Source organism: Arachis hypogaea, chromosome 3 (genome assembly GCF_003086295.3).
Source record: "Arachis hypogaea cultivar Tifrunner chromosome 3, arahy.Tifrunner.gnm2.J5K5, whole genome shotgun sequence".
Taxonomy (NCBI): Eukaryota; Viridiplantae; Streptophyta; class Magnoliopsida; order Fabales; family Fabaceae; genus Arachis; species Arachis hypogaea.
In genome coordinates, this window is record NC_092038.1 from 130,116,814 (window position 1) to 130,137,519 (window position 20,706).

Below are 20,706 nucleotides of genomic sequence, written 5' to 3' on the forward strand. Positions count from 1 at the left end.
ATTTTACACCAAATAGAATACTGAGATTTATTTCTGTTTCTGTCTCTTCCTTTGTCTTTCAGTATCTGTCTCTCCACCAAACGCTACATAAAGTACTTAAATATGGTTTTCTGTCAAAAAATAAACGGAAAACGAGTTTGTTGTCGTTATAATAATAAGCCCAAAACCATTTGATTATGGGCCTATGTAAGAAATTGAATTAGCAGGCTCGAGATGTATAAAAAAGCTTTCGGGTCGAACCACCGGGTATACGGAGCGAGTCCTGGTTCGGAGCTCATCATGCCTGAAACTTTTTTTTTTTTTGTCAAAAATGATTGCAGAGTCGTTGCGGAGTGAGTCGCAGGAACACAGATAGAAACAGATAGAAGACAAAACCCTGCTTCTTCTCCAAGTACTCAACAACGTCTCTTCCTTCTTCTTCCTTCAAACGAACCACGCAAATGCCTTTCATTTCGAAAATCAATCGCCAATCTGATTACAACCTCTTCCGTTCCGCCACTCCCCTCGTCATTGACAATGGAGCTTCATATTTCCGCATCGGGTACTCACTCTCACGAACCCTAATTTCACTCCCGATTTTTATTTTTCTTTTCTTTCTTTCCTGGATAACGTGCTTTCGATTCATTTCGGCTGTCAGCTTGATGATGGGTTTGCTGGTTTTAACGCTCAAGTTGGTTCCTTTTTGGTGAATTTTCAGGTGGGCAGGGGAGGATGATCCCCGTGTTATTTTCCGCAACATTGTTCAAAGGCCACGTCATAAAACCACCGGTATGATACTCTTCTCATGTTTCTCACCATTCTGTTTGGTTTTTCTTCGTCTTACTTTGTCACTGTTTGTGTTTCCGTGAAAAATGTATCTGTTCTTCTCCAGAGTAGCTGAGGCGACTAGCTTAGTTACTTCGTTACATTCTACTACTCAAATCAAAAGACAAACTTGTAGCTTAATTTGAGCTGATAAAATACACTACTTAAGCTGGTTTAACTGGACCATACCATTATGTACAAGATAATAATGTAATGTATAATATAAAATACAAGATAATTAGCAAAAACAGAAGGAATAATGTAGCATATTGAATGATTATTCCGTTGACATTCTGTGATACAGGAGAAACTGTCACTATTGTTGGTGATCATGATCCTGCACTATTAAAATACTTCGACTGTACACGCTCCGGACCACGCTCAGCATTTGACAGCAATGTTGTTTACCAGTTTGAAATAATGGAATATGTAAGTCTCTTCTAAGATTTATGAGTATGGAAGGGAAAAAATATCTCTAAGATTCAATTCTCAATGATCACTTCACCTGCTTGTTTGAGTTTGTGTTGTCCCACCGTCTATGCTATATGCTTGTGAAGTTGCTCTTCTGATTTGGGAATTGGTATATGTGGTGGCTACATGTTATTGGAGTCCCTGTTTTTTGAGGAATTAGAAGTAGTACTTGAACTATAAAGATTTTGGTCCACTTTTGCTATTTCTACCAATTACATACTTATGGTGTTAGTTAATGACTTAAGCCAACTTGAAATGCAAAGAAGCAATATCTAGTAACTTCATACTTTAGCATTCACACAGGCCTTGGGATCATCTGTTCTAAAATAACAGAAAGTGTCCTCCATAATATTCTCTCTTTTCCTCTTCTAGGATACCTGACTGCTGGACCATTCTGATATATAGTTTTATGTTGAATCAGAGTTTGAACATTGACTATAAATATTGTGCTTTGTTTTTCTTATTTAGAGCTCTTAATTTCTTCAAGGCATTGCATGCTGATACTTTCATATCACTAACACACTGAGGATCATGTGTTGCAATGCTGGGTTCTTTTTCTTGGTATGCGATGGATTAATTTGGGTGACATTTTGGGGTTTGATAGGTCAATGGTTATAGGTCACAAATGAATTTTGGGATCATAGGCTCATACAATTAGTCATGCACGTACATGTTTAAAGTGAATGCTTCATTAGTTTGAGTTGTGAAGAAAGGCATTACTGACATCTTTCATTTGTAGATCCTTGATTTTGGATTTGACCGGATGGGTGCAAATGGATCAGAGGTATGGCCGTATGTGGAGTAGTGTTTATTTTTCTTTCCAGAACATTCATGTTTAATTCTTGGTGCCTATGCTGCTGATGCAAATACAGTTTTTTTTCTTTTCTTCACAATTCTAGTTTTTAAATTATTTTATCTCACTACTCTTATTTCTATTTTTAATGCCGGAGCAGATTGATCATCCTGTCCTGATCACAGAATGCGTGTGCAACCCAGTTCAGTCTCGAAGTAAAATGGGTGAACTTCTTTTTGAGACATATGGAGTTCCATCTATAGGTATGTACACCTTTGTTAACTCTATTTATTTATTTATTGGTGGGTGGGGGTTAGCTCTTCGTATACTAAGCGGCCTTAGTAGAAGCACAATTATAGGCTTGTTTTTGTTTTACCCTATAGCCAATCTATATGCCACCAGATCTGTTCGTAACTGGGAAATAAACTACGTGAAGACCTTAAAGGCCATGTTTGGCTTCTTGCTGCATATTTGCTAGTTTGGAGACCCCATCATTGGTGCGTGGATATTTCTATTATGGGCTACATGTTTTAAGCATAGTAGTCAATCCCAAACAGCATGAGCGGTTGACCCTGAAACCACTATAGTGGGTAGTGGGTTTGATAAGCTTGTGTTGTACATGCAGTTTTATTGACAAAGCAATCTGTGCTTCTTTGTTGTGGCAGCCTTTGGTGTTGATGCAGCATTTAGCTATAAATATAACCAGCTACAAGGAATTTGTGATAGAGATGGTCTGGCAATGTGTCCTGGATTTACTACAACCCATGTGATTCCGGTATGCACTGCATGCTATTTAGTATTCACCTTTTCCAACAAGGTCGTGTGAAGGAATCGAACTTGTGGTGTTCTTTTGTGAGAGAAAAACTTGTAAATATTATATTGTCTTAATGAGCAGTGGCTGTAATGTGATGAAATCATTTATCTTATTTTGCATCATCCTTTAAGTAATAATTGCGTGTTTTCTGGTATCAGTTTGCTTGTGCTACTGTGCCTGACTGTCTATCTTCCTGTCACCATTAGCATTAATAATGTTGATTTGTATAATTGTTTTTTAGTGTTTTTTTTAAATAAATTATTAATCATATATGCTACATGTAAAGGCATCTCCTTATGATATTTCTAAAAGTAATTTATGCTTAATTTGAATAGATAGATGACTTTAACATAATTTTAAATATGACTTGTAAGTGTAGAAAATTGAAAGTAAAAAAATAACACTACTTTTCTTTGAAAGAGTATTTCCACTATTGGGGGGAAGTTGAAGTACAAGAAACTCCTTGAAATGGAAAAGGAATCAGTAATTTTTGTTGTTATTTAAGAAAAACGTTTTAATATATGTGCAGTATCCTTTTTAGTGGTCAGTTTCTGTTGTATAGTAGGGTTGCTGATTTTCTGATAGGATTTATATAGTCTTCTAAGTGCATAATGTGTATTTATAATTCTTTATTTGTTTCGTTTACAGTTTATTGATGGCGAACCTATGTATAAAGGATGCTGCCGTACCAACGTCGGTGGATATCATGTCACTAATTATTTAAAGCAACTTCTTTCACTAAAATATCCTTATCATATGTGAGTATAAAGTCATTTGGGTTCTGTTTCAGCTATTACCAAACTGAGAACTAAAAATAGTACATAGTATTATATTTTGTTAAACACTTAATGCAGGGGAAGATTTACTTGGGAAAAAGTTGAGGACCTGAAGATGGAACATTGTTATATTGCACAGGACTATATTTCTGAAGCCAAGTTGTTTCAGGTATGAAACTTGATTTTCTTCTTTTCCCATGTAATTCCTTTGGTGTCTCTTTGGCTTCACTTTATTAATGATTTTGGACAGAGAGGAACCAAAGAGGCGGAAGAAAAAACCAGATTGTGGCAGCTACCATGGGTTCCACCTCCGACAGAGGAGCCTCCTTCTGAGGAAGAGATTGCAAGAAAGGCAGCAATAAAAGAGAAACTAGGTCAAAGGCTGCGAGAAATGGCTGAGGCAAAGAGATCATCTAAAATAAATGAACTGGAAAATGAATTACACGGTTTGGAGTTCCTTTTAAATCAGCTTGAACAAGTTGCCGAGAGTGATATTCCATCTTTCCTAGCAGAAACTGGCTATGTCTCTAGGCAAGAGATAGAATCTGCTCGTAATAGAACTACACAATCCTTACGGAAAGCAAAAGGTGAACCAAAGAGTGAGCAAACAGAAACTGAAAAGGCTGATTCCTCAAATAATGAGAAGTATTCTCTAGTTAACGTTGCTGATGAAATGCTGACACCAGAACAGGTCAGTTTGGTACCAAGCAACTGAGATCTTCTTGTTTTTTCATGCTTTAAATGTACATGTGAATTTTTTTTCTTGCAGCCATCTTTGTTTTACAATCTTAATACTCGAGCCATTTTTCGCATGTTGTTATCCATGTCTTATGTTGAGATGTCCATTGGTTGTGCTTGATTGATAGCTTATTGAAAAGAAGAAACAGTTGTCAATCAAATCCATGTCTGAAGGGCGTATGCGATTAAAACAGAAGCGCCAAGAAGCGGAATTAGAACGAGAAAGGAAACAACAGCTAGAGGAGGAGAAACGCTTGTAAGGATGTGTCAGCTTTTTAATTTTAATTTATAATACTTTGTTCGTTTATTTATGTGAATAAAATAACTTTTCCATCATATTCAACTTTGTAACTTGGGAAAACTAAACGAGAGATAGAAGAGTAAATCTGTTATTTAGGATATTGATAATCATGGCTTCTATCTTGAAGAAGGCTTGAATGAATATAAATTTTAATGCTCAATATTTTCTTGTCCCTCCTGCCCCCCTTCTTTTACTGTAGGGAGAACCCAGAGCTCTACTTGGAACAATTGCATGCTAAATACAAAGACCTTTCAGAGAAAGTTGATCAACGAAAACGGCTTAAGACAAATGGAGGCCATACAAATGGGAATAACCTGTCTGGTGGTGTTGGTCGTGGTGAGAGATTGAATGCTGCTCAAAGGGAAAGAATGCGCCTGTTGACAACAGCTGCTTTTGATCGTGGTAAGGGTGAGGATACATTTGGTGCCAAAGATGAAGATTGGCAGCTTTACAAATTGATGAGCAGAGACAATGATGATGATGATGAGGGACCAGATGAGGATGACGCAGAATTAGCCCGCATCTCTTCAAGACTACAGGTCAGGTTATTTCTTTTACAATGCGAAGCTATTGCAGTCATATTTTGACTCATTTCCTTCTATGAAGGGTCCTCAATGATTAAAGTTTGCTGAATATTTGCTTTGGCAGGACTTGGATCCAACATTTGTGCCCAAGTTAGAAACAAGTACCTCTCAAACTGCTGAAGTGCCTCGTGCTCGTCCTCTCACGAAAGAAGATTTTCAGATTGTATTTGGGGTAGAAAGGTTCAGATGCCCCGAAATATTGTTTAATCCAAACTGGGTTGCGGTTGATCAGGTAGGGTTAGATGAGATGGCTGGAGTTTCCATGAGAAGGTTATCATACAAGGATGAAAGCCTGGAATCGAGATTGACTAGTTCCATATTATTGACTGGTGGAAGTTCTCTTTTCCCTGGTATCATCGAACGCCTAGAAGCTGGAATTCGGATGATTAGACCGTGTGGTTCCCCTATAAAAATAGTTAGAGCACTGGACCCGGTGATGGATGCATGGCGTGGGGCTTCTGCCTATGCATCAGGGCCACAATTCCATACACAAACTTTCAGTAAGATGGATTATTATGAGAAGGGCGAGGACTGGCTTCGTAGTTATCAACTTAAATACTCCTTGTGATTTGACTTTGTAACACATTGCTCTATATTTTCTGGAACATGAACATGAAATCATTCTCAATTTATTTATTTTTTTTTGAAACCAAAGAAGCTCAACACTAAAGTGGAGCGAAAAAAATAGAAAAACAAAAAATAAAATCAACACTTATTGTAAGTTTGTAACCATCTAGTGACTTTTCAGACTAATAACTTATCCCATTTGTCATTTTTGGTATTTGCACAAAGGAGATCTTCATCCCTCCATTCTTTCTAGTTATATAGAGACATGTTGAAGATTTTCTCAACACCTAATCTAATATTTTGAAACAATTTCCTGTACCTTTTTAACTAGATTTTTTAAACAATTGCGAAGAAACTTATGAATCACTTTTTGCGTTTCTCCTTCCTCATTGTAACACCTGTCTAACCTTAAAATTGTTCCTTTAACATACTCGGATAAGACCATTGTCTACCAAACTCACATAGCCAAGTACAGCGCACCTGCCAAGTAAATTTACAGTCAAGAAACAAGTGGTGAGCATATTCTACATCTTTATTACATAATACACACAAATTATCATTCTTATCAACAATTCCAAGTCGACACAGCCTTTCCTTTGTATTCACCCTGCCTATCAAGACAAATCAGGCAAGCAGCTCTACTCTTGGAGGGACCAATCTTTTCCAAATAGTTTTAATGAAATTATAGCTTGTTACGTTGTCCGGAAGTGTTTCTTCTGCACAAAAGAGTTAGTAGAAAAAATAAATACATTGCCTGTCAAACTTCCAGACAACTCTATCATCTCTATCAAAGGCTAGTTTGACCAGCATCAAAGTCTCGTGTAATTGATTCACAAGTTCCAACTCCCATTGGAATAGCTTACACCTCCATTGGAAGTTCCATATCCATTCTAACCCATCTCAGAACCCACAAACCCCTATGAGAGAGCTTTTTTGAATTGAAACCGAGAAGAGCCTTGAAAACCTATCGTTGAGAGGACCACAACTTAGCCAATTATCTTCCCCAAAAACGAGTTCTTCTGCCATTTTCAATCTCCATGGACAAGCCAGTTATCATCTTCTCTCTTATATGTTGCTCCTTGATTTTTATTTGGCAAATATCTTTCCATGGACCCTCTCTAGTAGGTAGAGCCTGGGTGGACAAAAGCTCATTAAGGGAGAGATTATTACAAGAGCATATCACCTTTTTTCACAACGGACACTCCTCCTTAGAAAACCTCTACTACCACTTGAACAAGAGTGTTGTGTTACGAACCATCGCATTTCCAACTCCTAACCTCCCTAGCTTTTTTGGAGCTTGGACCACTTTCCATTAGACCAAAGTCATACCATTCCTATCATCCTCCTTATTCCACAAGAATCTTCTTTGTAACAAAATCAGTATCTCTACAATGGCCTTTTCCATCTTATATAAGCTTAGATAATAAACCGGCAGGCTATTTAATACTGCTTTGATGAATACCAATTTTCCCGCTTTGTCGATCATTCTCAATTTGTATTAATGTTATCTAATTATTAATCTAATTGGCTGCACTCGCTTTTGCTAAAGCGAAAACATTCTGGTGATTTTGCATGTTTAAAATTGAAGAACACGATTGAGTTGATGTTGATCACTGATTTTAGAGTTCCAATGGTGTCCACTAATTTAATTTCTATGCACTTCTGGAAATGAAAATAATAATGAGAAATATATAAAGTTGACTACATGTGTAATTTTTGTTTAGTTAATTAGATTCTCGACACCTCCAAACTGAAAAGGTGTAATAGCAGATGAAATCAAAGTATATGAATAATAGACAATATTAAGTAATTTTGAAGCTTAGAGCATAATAACAAGTAGTTAATAAATAAAATGTAAAAAAGTGTAGGAGAGGAAAGAGGCACAGAAAACCCAACGGCTACTACGCACTTTAAGGAGCCTCTGCCCTCTGATAGGTAAGTTACCGTTGGAATCTGTTTAAGGAAACCATGCCACAATTTGACCGTTGAACACACAACAATCTCCTTTTCTCTTCCCAACACTCTCACACACACTTTCTTTTCTGCTTCTTCTTCTAACCTTCTTCCACTGCAGCAAAAGAAGCAGAAGCACAAGTAGCAATGGAGTCACCTCAGGCTATGAAGTCGGGGCTGAACCTCCCAGCTGGGATGTCCGGAACCTCGCTTCGCCTTGACACCATATCAAAGTCATCTTCTTCGACCTGTAGCGACAGGTTCATACCGTGCAGGTCCTCGTCGAGGCTGCACACATTCGGCCTGATAGAGAAGCCATCACCGGCTAAGGAAGGAGGCAATGAGGCCTACTCGAGGTTGTTGAAATCCGAGCTCTTCGGCTCTGACTTTGCTTCCCCTTCTTCTTCTTCTTCACCAATGACTAGTCCCAGCAAGAACATGCTGCGCTTCAAGACCGATCACTCTGGACCCTCCTCCCCTTTCTCGCCTTCCGTCTTGGGACACCGCACTGACTTCTCTTCTGATTCTCCCACTCCTCCTAAGCCTCCCAGGAAAGTTCCCAAGACACCCCACAAGGCAAGTTCTCCTTTTTCTTCTTCACTTGCAATGCATTTGAAATTACCTGTTAGTATATGACACAGGGTCTAGGATGTTCAAATAATAGTGATCCAAGTTTCAATGTTATGCCTAGAATCTTGGGCGAAGTAACATTATAATTGTGCAGGTTCTGGATGCACCATCACTTCAGGATGATTTCTACTTGAATCTGGTGGACTGGTCCTCACAGAATGTTCTTGCCGTTGCACTAGGCACTTGTGTTTATCTATGGAGCGCTTCTAACAGCAAAGTAAGTCTTAATCAGCCACAATTTCCAGAACATGACTCAAGATAAAACCTTAAAAATAAAAAAACTGTTGATGTGGTTGCAGGTGACTAAGCTATGTGACTTGGGACCTCATGATGGTGTCTGTTCTGTCCAGTGGACCAGGGAGGGTTCTTTCATATCCATTGGTACAAATCTTGGTCAAGTTCAGGTACCTTGTTATAGATATAGTTAGTTGACTTGATTTGATGATTGAGATTAAGCATGAGAATAACCTTATTATGGTACACACAGATATGGGATGGAAGTAGGTGTAAGAAAGTAAGAACAATGGGGGGGCATCAGACAAGAACAGGTGTGTTGGCGTGGAATTCGCGCATTCTGGCTTCAGGGAGCAGGGATAGGAACATTCTTCAGCATGACATGAGAGTTTCTAGTGACTTTATTGGCAAGCTTGTTGGCCACAAATCTGAGGTATGAAATACACATTGAACTTAATCAGAAGAAATGAAATTGATATCAATTTGACAGGTATGTGGCTTGAAATGGTCCTGTGATGACAGGGAACTTGCTTCTGGTGGTAATGATAATCAGGTATGCTTCTATTAACAATAGTGTAGATTAAAAAAACAAAACATGATTGAATGTAATGATTTATTATTATATGAGCAGCTATTGGTATGGAATCAGCACTCTCAGCAACCGGCATTGAGGCTCACTGAGCACACAGCTGCCGTGAAGGCTATAGCATGGTCGCCTCACCAGAGCGGTCTCCTTGCGTCCGGCGGTGGAACCGCCGATAGGTGTATCCGTTTCTGGAACACTACAAATGGCCATCAGTTGAACTTTGTTGACACTGGAAGCCAGGTTTTTTTCTTAAGCTGTATTGAGACATGAATGAATAATGTACAATTCTATAATAATAACAGTAACAATGTTTGACTAGGTTTGCAGCCTTGCTTGGAGTAAAAACGTGAATGAGATAGTAAGCACTCATGGATACTCTCAGAATCAGATCATGGTGTGGAAATATCCATCACTAGCAAAGGTAATAATTTATTATGGCAGTGGAGAATTTCAAGTAATAAAAAGAATGTGATATGAAGAAATATTGAATTTGATTATTAGGTTGCAACTCTAACTGGGCACAGCATGAGAGTGCTTTATCTTGCAATGTCTCCTGATGGTCAAACAATAGTCACTGGTGCAGGGGATGAGACATTGCGCTTCTGGAATATCTTCCCATCCATGAAAACATCTGTAAGCATTTATGCATGTCACCAATTTCCAATTATGCTTTACAAAATAATAATAACCAGTTGGAATATGATATTTCAGGCCCCGGTTAAAGATACAGCTCTTTGGTCACTCGGCCGAACCCAAATTCGATGATGATCCCACTAATGCTAATGGAACAAGGCCATTATTTTGGTTACGTTGTTTGTAATTAAAAATCCTCCCCCTAATAAAAAGGATATAGGCATATACATAGCAACTTAGGAATCGTAAAGTATTATTTACCTCACTAATTTGTACTTTTTTAATAGGCATATACATAGCAACTTAGGAATTGTAAAGTTTTATGACAATAATTTCCTCGTGTTTTCACAGGATTTAAAAAAGTACAAATTAGTGAGGTAATAAATAATACTTTGAAAATATGATTAAAATTTAATAACCACTACATAACGGGTAAGCTAAAAGCATATTTAACACCAACCAATAGTGTTTCTTTATTTTTCGGCCATAAATATATACTAATGAGTAATTGGGATGCATATATATGATATCTGGATAAGGATGTCAATGAGAGGGAATATTCTCCACCGGTGGACCCCACTTTGTCTTCATCTACGCTTCAAAGTCACACCAAAATAAATATTAAAACAATTCTGCATTATCACAATTATGGTGGACCCCATCTCCAACCTTTTTATTATTGTAACCATCCACACCAGAATTGTTGTGCAATTAACAATTACGATTGATTTGGTAAATTAATAATTAATGAAATCAGAGGCTGGAATTTGATTCTTGATAATATTTTAAAATTTTATTTTCATTGCTCTCCTCGCATTACTTTTCTTTTTCTGTTTGCTCTTTTTTGATAGCCACTACAAATATATAGAGAAAAGTAACAAAAACAAAGAAAAATAACAATTAAGAACTAAAATTAGTAAAAAAATAGTCTACATTTTCCTTTTTACCTTGTAGGCTTAAGGCTGTAATGTTCTTATAACATTTCTAGATACATTCATAAATGAAAATGAATTAACAAAGAAAGAAGAAAAGAACAAAAACAAAAAAATGAATCAAAGAACAAATCAAGTTCCTGTTAGAACAATCCTTATTGCAACAAATCATTTACAAAATGCCAACCTGAATGCAATTAAAAGGGTGGCAAAGAATTTTGGTGTAAGAGGAAATTACATGAAATTGAATCAAAATGTACAAGTTTGTTGTGAATTATGATTAATCAAGTCCCTTTAAAGTTCTACAGCATCACAAGTGGTTGACTGGTTGTGATTGGACAACAGCTTCAATGCTTGGTTTTTCAGTTTCAGCTGAGGAGGTTTCTGTGATCTTCAAGGTCTTGCCACCATGCTGCTTTGCTTGGTGCTGAGACCAGTAAGCATGTGCAGCCAAAACCCTATCCAACAGTTCCTGTGGTACTGGCTCCCCTCTCCTCTGTTGCGGCGAGATTTTCGCTGTGTGCACTAATGTTTTCCATTTATCCTGCACCACACACCAATACATCATTCATACGTAGCAATTAAGAATCAATCATTTTGAAAATTTACAGAATGAAGGAGTAAAATGATGTACCTTTAAGTCTACATAAGTCCTGTGCTCAGCATTCTCGAAAGCTCGAAACTTAACATCACGCCACCTGCATTGGTATAAACATTGTCAGCAAACTAAGTTGTGTTGTTTACAAGCAGTCAAAAGTGATATTTTGTAACATCCAATACCTTCCAGTTCCGAGTTCCTCGACAGCTCGGACGAGTGCTTCTACCTCTGTCACAGAGAACGGTCGCCTGGTTCGCCGCTGTGCACACTCGGAGCGCTTGCTTTTCTGACTAAAAGGGACCACAGCTAATGCATCTGTGCTAGCTGGAACAACAACCAGTGCTCGGCAATCTAGACTTTCTTTGTCAACAGTAGGGTCAGTGGGGGAAGTCATAGAGTCATGGTTACTTTCGACTAGGTTGCCTGGATTTGTCAGCAAGGAGGGTTCATGCAAAGTATCAGTAATCTCTGAATCTATCACTGGAGTTTCTGGGGACCTATTAAATTTAGGATAATGATGTTAGCTATAGAATAATTACGAGGCAGCGAAAAGAAAGAACAAACTATGTTATAAAGCTTGGCGCACCCGGCAGGCTGTGAAGTTTCACATTGAGAAGGAGGATCACCGACACAAGCTGCTGCAGAATCTAGTAGAGAACTCGGCTCCAACTCGAAACTGAGGTTATCCAGACTTTCTTTGCAAGATATACCAGTCTGTACAAGTGTCCTATTGTCATCTCTAACCTTCTTTCCCTGAAGAAGAACCCCAACATGCGCACCACCTCCAAGTATAGTCATCACTGTTTCCATGATTGTGCTCTACAAAAATTTGGAATCGTAAACAGTGCAGAGGTTAGTGCAATGTTAAAGAGCAAATCACATTGACAAAATAAAAGAATGTAGCCTCTCCTGTGTTGATCACTTAACAGAAAACACTAACAGTAATAACTTTTCTGAAATGAAGATAAAGCTATCTCGGTTTCTACCTTCAGCGATCCAATAGTCGCAGTTTCAGGGACCTCAAAATAAAGCTCTGGTATCCTTATTGTCTTAATGCTAAATTTCACTGTTCACAAGGAAGACATAGCATGTTAGTTACAGTTGAATGTCATGAACAACCAAGATAAGGAAAATGAATGAACATAAGACAAGTAGTTACCATGAGGATCCTTAGGATTATCCATTCCCTTCTCAGGGGAATTAGACACACTCTCACTGCTTAATCCTCCATCCGAAGTTACCCCTGAAACCCGGTCAAAGAATTTCCTCCTCTTAACACGGGTCTTGTGCTCAGATCTTTCGAAACTCTGACAAATCTTCCTCTTGCGATAAAGCAGTTGTGCTCCCATATCTGCAAATTCTATATTATTTTCAGTGAAACACAAACTCACTCGTAGGCATAGTATGCATCAGATAATGAAGCATTCTGTAGCACATTTCCAAGCCGCATTACCTGATCTTGAAAGTTCACAGTCCTTCAAGTTTGGAGCAACTTTCCAGTGTCTGGAAAACAGATGCTTCCTGATTCTCCGGTGCGCAATGCGTTGCGGAGACCTAAAAGTTTTTGACTTGGTGCAAACCTTGCTGCACCTTAAAAATTTTTCGTCATCATCTCTAACACCTAACTTATTACCATTCCCATGCTTCGAATAGGAAGCAATGGAAAAAGATTTCCTATACAATGGTGACTTAGCATTACTATTTGAGTCAATTAGTGTCCGAGACATATTCAACTCCAATTGATTCTTCATACTACTTTTATCAGCCGAATTTGATCCCTGAAAGCCTGAACTGTTAGCCTCCTTCTCCTGTCTGAATCCATTATTTACATTAACATCACAAGACTCCCTAAAATTTTCAGGTGCTTCTACTAATCTATTAGAATAGTGTTGGAATTTATTATCCCATTCACAAATTTCGGACTTCACATCAGCTCCAGCTTTTCTCCTACAGTCAAAATTATTATTAGCTGAAATGCATCCTTGTAAACAATCTGCATTGGCATCCAGAACAGATTTCTGAGTACAGTTTTTCATGGCCACCTCAGTCCTGAACTGACTTTCTCCACAACTTCCCCGAAGAATGTTGTCTGTTATTATAGGTTTAACTTCGTCGTGTTTCTCTTGTTCAATGACACCTTGGCCAAAGGCAGGTTGATGATTTCCTTCGGATGCATTGCTAGAAGCAGAGCTTTCACTCTCCTGCAACAACATGCCAGCTAATGCAAGTAGCTCAAAAGCACAAGCTTCATCATCCTGATTTGCTTTCTTGAAAACACCCCTCCTCTGAACAATTATCAAACTCGGATATTAAAAGCAAGTCGAGGATTAAATGGTAAACATAAAATAATATCTCTCCATAATTGCAAGTTGACATAAGTACTTACTCTTGCGGATCTAGGGCCTTTGGGTATAACGGGGACACGAAAGCCATTAAATCCATAATCAATCCTCTTCTTTGACACCATAGTTTAAAATAAATAGCTCATCAAATAATCGGAAGCGTCAGCAGACAGATTTTAGTCACTGTAAATTTTGAGAGAAGACCCATACATTAAATTTAATTGTCACATTCTTTTCTAGAAAAACATGTAGAATAGTACTGTAATAATTAAAGCTCCAATTGATTAAACGGACAATTTCTACATAAATACAAGAGAGAAAAAAAGGCCTCTTATTGAATTATTTGTTTGACTATCACATAGTATGCAGGCAAAAGGAAGATTAAGAACAATAATTTGGAGAGGAAACATGAAATTAAGGTATGACTTGAAAACAACTTCAGTAATTAGTAATTAATCATCCAACTCATTGACTCAATTCCATGGAATCAGACATAAAAACAACACACAAAACAAACTTTAGATTCGAATGACAGAAACACAATTCACATCATAGCAATAACATAAACCGAGGATTGAGATCACAAGAAGGCCAAATCATAACATAGATTCAGATGAAGTGATGAACTCGGCGGAACTTCATATAAAAAATTCCGATTCCGTGGTTGGTTTTTGTTGTATCGGCAAATTATCAAATCATAAGAAAATCCGCGATCAAATCAAACAGGAAATCCACAATTCGGTGTGAAGGAAAATTCAAAAACAGAACACAGCATCATCACAACTGGAGCAGCACCGAGTTGCAGTGTGCTAATTGTAAGAGATCAACACAAAGAAGACCCATTTCCGATTCTCAAAATTTGTATGCCATCAAAACTGCAGAATTTCAGGCCAAACCGAAGAATCTGAAGGCAAGCACACCTACTCAACACAAAAAAAGAAAGTCCACAACCAAAAAAAAAAAATGGAAATTTTCATTTCCAAACGCACAAGAAACAAGTTGCACACAGCATACCAAGCCTAACTTCCACGATCGGATCTAGATTCTCAACTGAACCCAACAATTTTCCAGAAAAAGAAAAAAAAAATTCAGGTGCCAGAACAGAACAAAATCGCGTACAAGCTACCCCAATTTTCACTTTTTCCCTCGGAATCTCCAAATTCAACACGTGAACTGTGGCAGAGTTAACAAAAACAATCTCCACCACAAAATCATGATGAGAATTGAGATCACAAAAAAACACATAAAACAAAAAAAAAAAGAAAAAAAAAAAGAGACTAAGCTCAAAATTCAACATCCTTGGCATGCAAGAAGGCCAACTAACCTGTACAAAGAACAACATTTGCAGAAACAACGATCCAAGCTATGATCAAGTTTCCAAGCTTCCCATTTCACACATGGAAAAAGAAAAAAAAAATAATAACGTAGAAACTGGGTGTTCCAAATCAAAACCCCAGGAATCTGTATGGAAAATGCAAGAGATCCAAAGGGAATTTGGGAATCTGAAACCTTCAAAGTTGTGAGCTTTCTGTGCTTCTCTCTCCTTCAGACATGTAAATACTCCATTTTTTTATTTGTTTTTCGTATTTTGTCAAAATATGTTTTTTAAGAGATGAAATAGATAGATAGATAGAATAGAAGATAGAGAGTTTGTAAATGGACAAAACACAAAACCCACCCAATACCACGCAACAGTTCTCCCCCTTAAACCCCTTTTAATCTTATTATTACAATGGTTTTGACCACATAACCGGATCATCCAGTAACATCCTTCCAGTTACCGGATATACCCGGTTACCCCTCCCCAAGCAAAAACCCTCTTTAGACCCATTCTTAACCCCCGGAGGAGAGAGAAAGAGAAGTGGGTGTGCCACGTGGAGGACTCATACTTTGTACGAAACCTTTGTTCCTGAGAAGAAGTAAAAAGAAAATAGATAGGACAGAGGTGAGAAACATTGGGACTTGGCTTTCGTGTGTGTATTTGTATCTGCCCATTATTATTACTTTCCATGTTTACCCTTTTTATTGGTGGTCCATTTTATTTTTCCTCTTTTGTTTTGAGTTTTTTTTTTTATTACATTTGTTAACTGCTAATTAATTAATTTTTTTGATTCTTCTTAGTTTAGTTTATAGGGTGAAAATTTACTTGTATTTTTTTATTGCCCATGCTTCCCTTGGCGTATGCATGTTTTATGGTCCAAATTTTATATCAAAGAAAATAAAAGAGAACATCTTTTGAGTCTGATAAAATTATTAGACCTTCATAGGTCATCATCGATTTATCATCGCAAATAATTATGAATGACTCGGTTTTCAATCCCCTGGACCCTCCATCACAAGTATTAGATTGTTGTTGTTGTTCATTTTAATTATATAGAATCATTATAAGATCAGAAGAAATATTATCTGACCTGAGACTTCCTAAACGGATAATATTAATATATGTACATTCACACAACAAATGGAAATTGAAAAGAATTTGTTTTGCAAAAACTACATGGTTAGTTGATGGTATTTTTAAGCTTCGGGAAGAAAATAAATAAAGTACTATTGCCTTGAAATTTTCAACTAAAAAATTCGCATTGGATCTAATGATCTTAAGTTAAACGCAGCTTAAGATTTAAAATTACCATTTGTAGTACAGTATTTTACTATTTGTTTAAATCTTGGTCTTGGAGGGTTTCTTCGACATCAGTTTCTATGTTATTGAACTTTAAAAAAAAAAAACTAAAATACTATTTTGTTTCTAGTGTTTGAATTAAATTTTTAATATTTTAAATATTTTATTTTTATTTTAAAATTTTAAATAAATTTAATATTATCCTATTATTAAGTTTAGATGAAAATAGATATTTTTATATAAAGTTTATTAGTTAATAACTATTAGATAATTTGATATATTTGACTAAATTATTATTTGAAATATTTTAATAATCAATTTTACATAAACATAAACTGTATAAGAATATACACCTTAAATTTAACACAAATAATTAATAAAATGAGTGATATGAACATTAACAAGGTCATTATTAACTCATATCTTATTCCATGTATTAGAAAAATATAATCAAAGAGACATTTTTTTTTCATTTGAGATCGCTAGTGGTCGATTTTATTTACTTACTGAAAATATATATTATTGGCTCTTTAATATGCTAATTATTTATGTCAAATTTAATAATAGAATAATATTGAATCCGTTTAAAATTTTTTGGATTGAAATAAGATATTCTTTTGAGATTGAAATACGACAATTAAAACATTAGGCTAAATTAAGTCTATATCCAAAAAATATTAGGCTTCGTTTGAAAATAAGACTAACACTAAATTAAGTCTCTATATTATATTTAGTATAGAATATACATGACTCAATTTTATCTTAATATTTAATTTAATTCAAAATAAATACAAAAGATAAAATAAAAATATTTACTAAATTACTCTTAGTTATTAAAAAATATTATTAAAATTTCAGCCTATATTCTTAAAAATTTTAATATTTTAAGTCCAAACTATCTAAAAATACCAAAAAAATTAAAATTTTAATTTTATTCTCTAATCACTAAATAAAATACTAAATTTTAATCTCTAGGAATAAAAACTACCTTAATAACTGGTAGCTTTTACCATTTATGTTCTCAAATAAATATTTATTTTTAAAATTTAATTTGGTCCGAAATAAATGTGTAACGTGTGGCCTAATAGGTACCAAAAAAAAGAACGAGAGGCTAAAGTTTGGTGACAGTTAATTTATGATTTATCCACAGCATATGGCATACGGTTTTGTATCAAAGTATGTTTGCAGTTATTACATTTTAAATTACTGACTTTATTTTATGTCTATCTGACACCACTTTCTTCGCCAAAGTCCTTTGGGTCCCACGCTTCTTATGATTCCAAACGTGTCAATTCCTCAATTGTTTTGTCGGGTCAAACTTGACACCCACAAACCGGGTTCGGGTCATATGTTTGTCAGATTCGTGTTGTACTAATTTCTTTTTCTTATCTTGATTTAATTTTCTTCTTGCATTTTCATGAACTTGTTTTCGTTATATTGATAGTATTATTAGATATTAGACACTGGTATCATTGATCTACCATTACCAGCATCATGCGTGTTGTTTAACTAATCTAACACAAAAACATGGAACCTTCGCTTTGGTCTTTAATTATGTCAATATAATGTTTTAGAATCGTGCAAGTTACAAACTTTGTAATTTTTAAATTTCTATTTTTCCATTTCAATTACTATGTCCTAGTTACGTGTTCTTAATTTTGTTTGCTAACTATCTAAATTGTGCTCTAAAACCCTGTCAAATAGTTATACAACTTTATACAACTCTTTATTCTCTACTGAATTCGTTCATTATTCCTTTTTCATACAAATTAATATATTAATTAAATATTAGTGACTATTCTTCATAAGAATATTTTCATGTGAAAATTATATTTTAAATTAATAGATAGTTCCCTAAATATATTTAGTCAAATATATCAAATCATCTAATAATTTAAATATCTTTTTCACATAAAAATATATTTAGAAAAATATCCACTTTAAATATTACTAATACTATAAATAAAAGACCAAATAAATAATAAATAAAACCATTGCTAAGCTCAGCCGTGGACAACATATGGGGAACAAAAGAAACAGTTGGATTATGTTAATTTTAAAAGACTTAAAGGAGGATTGTGTTATTTAGTATTTACACTTCAATATAGACACCCCACAAAAAAATTACACTTCAATTTCAATATACATTTTTTATTTTTTAGATATAAAAATGAATGTGACGAGAAAAAATTTAATTCAATAAATGTGCATTATTTTTAGGAATATAAAGTATGCACTTTAAGATGTATTACTAAAAGTTGTGTATATGTATTATCTTTTTTTTATTTGTAGTGTTATAAATAAGAGAATAAAGTGTTTTAATTTTTAATATTTGAATTAAATCAATTTTATCTTAAATATTTGAAATATCTTTTTTTTACTTTTTTATTACATTTTTGTTTTTTAGTCAACGTTAAAAATTTTTTTCTAAAAATATCAATTTTTCTATTACTATTTTTTCTCTCTTATTATTCTATCACTACTTCCACTACTAAATTTCTATAACCACCATCATAACTACCATGACTACAACACTTGTCTGTTGTCTCTACTTAAAAAAAGATGATAATAAAAGAAAAAAAAGGAAGAAAAAAATATTTAAAACAAAAATAAAATACTTTAGACAGTGTAATAAATTAAAATTAAACTATATAAAAAATAAAACAATATCAGCTCCATCAGAAATTTACCATAAAATGATTTGGATCTTTGATTAATAAAATAATAATTTTAGTCTAATTATTTTATATAAATTGAAAATGAAGGTGCCTACATAATTTATTAGCAGTTTAATTACTCCTTATAGTTACGCGAAATTTTCAATCAGGTCTTTATACTTTTTTTTCTTTTAATTGGTCCTGCACTAAATTTTTTTTAATTAGGTCCTTTTTAGCAGTAATTTATTTAATTTTATAGAGACCCAACTAAAAAAAATTGATATAGAGATTCAAATAAAAGAAAAAAAAATGTAGAGATCCAATTAAAAAAAATTGGTGCAAAAACTTAATTAAAAAAAAATACAAAAATCTAATTAAAAATTTTACAAAACTATAAAAATCAATAGAATAATTAAATCTTTATTAACAGCAAAGGTGCACCATACATCTCTATGATAATGGAATATATACCAGGAAGACATTTTTCCAATTCTTTTGGTTCGCTCATATGATTTGCATATATAATTACATTTTTGTTAATAATCAAGATCCGTTGATTTGTCTTAATTAAGGAACAACTAGTCACCAGCACAGGCCAAAAGGAAAAGGACCAAAAGAGTAGTAGCTAGTTCGGTAGAAAAATAAATTTGTCACGTGCAATCCTCAACATGATGATAGCACATAACAGCTATAAATAAAATGAGTAGTAGTAGATTAATATTTTTTATTAAACGTTTAGGACTTGATCTCACATATATGGGGGATTCTAGCTAGTTTCTTTTATTTGACAAAGACTCTCAAGAATTTAGTACTAAAAAAAAATACTTCATAACGCCTCGTTTTAATGCATGTGCTGATTTAAGAATCCAGAACTTATACCAAACCCATTGGTAGAAAGAAAACAACGTATATTGTTGATATTTATAAAGGCAAAATATCTGCTAAGACGTTGCGATGGAATAATGTCTTACGCTACCTTAATTAATATTAATATTTTTAATCATATTAAATATATATTAAAATTAATTATCAAAATTAATTATTGATATAAAATATATATTAAAATATAAAAATAAATTAAATAATATATATTTATATATAAATATATAATAATTGATTATTTTAATAGTTAATTTTAACGTATAAATAATATTTTTATAATACTACATATTAGTAGAACTTTGCATTTAAATTAAGACGTATATTTATCTAGCTACAAAGTTAAAAAAAACAAAGTCAAATTCAGTTGCTGGGTTACGTTGCACCTTAGAAGTTTCGTTGCCCATTGAGCTTGAATTGACTCCAGAATTCAATTTCAAAGTAAGCCTAAATTTCAGTGTCATCTTCTTCTTCTTCTTCTTCTTATTATTATTATTATTATTATTATTATTATTATTATTATTATTATTATTATTATTATTATTATAAACATAAAAAAATTAAAAGTTTATTGGAATAAATAAAAATAATTTTGTTTATCAATTCCGTTTTCTTTCTCTCAACTCAAATTAAACTAGTTCATTTACACCTTTTGCTAATTCTTGCAATAATTTGAGGTTAAAAATTCAGAATATAAGAATATTATTTATGTTGTTATTGTAGCTTTAATTTGAGTTGTAGAAGTGTGAAGGACATTTTATATTTGGTTTGATTATTCTATGAATAATTATTTA

General features: G+C 34.4%; 3 protein-coding genes across 6 annotated transcripts; 2 read left to right on the forward strand and 1 right to left on the reverse strand.

The window, feature by feature from the left end:
* The first annotated feature begins 306 nt into the window (after positions 1–306).
* On the forward strand, positions 307–6,053 carry LOC112791603 (actin-related protein 5). The gene is made up of 12 exons (XM_025834503.3): positions 307–541; positions 698–768; positions 1,109–1,233; positions 2,015–2,059; positions 2,229–2,331; positions 2,734–2,843; positions 3,531–3,640; positions 3,737–3,827; positions 3,909–4,349; positions 4,525–4,652; positions 4,897–5,236; positions 5,346–6,053. The coding sequence occupies exons 1-12, from the start codon at positions 441–443 to the stop codon at positions 5,847–5,849; spliced, it is 2,169 nt and encodes a 722-aa protein (XP_025690288.1). The 5' UTR covers positions 307–440; the 3' UTR covers positions 5,850–6,053.
* Positions 6,054–7,618: 1,565 nt separating this feature from the next.
* LOC112791605 (B-type cell cycle switch protein ccs52B) lies at positions 7,619–10,667 on the forward strand. 3 transcript variants are annotated; one of them, XM_025834506.3, is made up of 9 exons: positions 7,619–8,377; positions 8,526–8,648; positions 8,731–8,835; positions 8,919–9,098; positions 9,156–9,218; positions 9,297–9,491; positions 9,571–9,672; positions 9,753–9,884; positions 9,963–10,667. In XM_025834506.3, the coding sequence occupies exons 1-9, from the start codon at positions 7,949–7,951 to the stop codon at positions 10,014–10,016; spliced, it is 1,383 nt and encodes a 460-aa protein (XP_025690291.1). In that variant the 5' UTR covers positions 7,619–7,948; the 3' UTR covers positions 10,017–10,667. The 3 variants fall into 3 exon arrangements, with proteins under 3 accessions (XP_025690291.1, XP_025690293.1, XP_029153047.1); XM_025834508.3 differs by having other exon boundaries at positions 8,550–8,648; XM_029297214.2 differs by lacking the exon at positions 9,156–9,218.
* Positions 10,668–10,797: 130 nt separating this feature from the next.
* LOC112791604 (telomere repeat-binding protein 3) lies at positions 10,798–15,710 on the reverse strand. 2 transcript variants are annotated; one of them, XM_025834505.2, is made up of 9 exons: positions 15,081–15,710; positions 13,801–13,939; positions 12,868–13,699; positions 12,574–12,765; positions 12,401–12,480; positions 12,001–12,233; positions 11,597–11,911; positions 11,451–11,514; positions 10,798–11,360 (listed from the first exon to the last, which is right to left on the reverse strand). In XM_025834505.2, exons 2-9 carry the CDS (start codon positions 13,879–13,881, stop codon positions 11,127–11,129), a joined length of 2,031 nt encoding a protein of 676 aa, XP_025690290.1. In that variant the 5' UTR covers positions 13,882–13,939; positions 15,081–15,710; the 3' UTR covers positions 10,798–11,126. The 2 variants fall into 2 exon arrangements, with proteins under 2 accessions (XP_025690290.1, XP_025690289.1); XM_025834504.2 differs by having other exon boundaries at positions 12,574–12,774.
* Between the last annotated feature and the right edge of the window lie 4,996 nt (positions 15,711–20,706).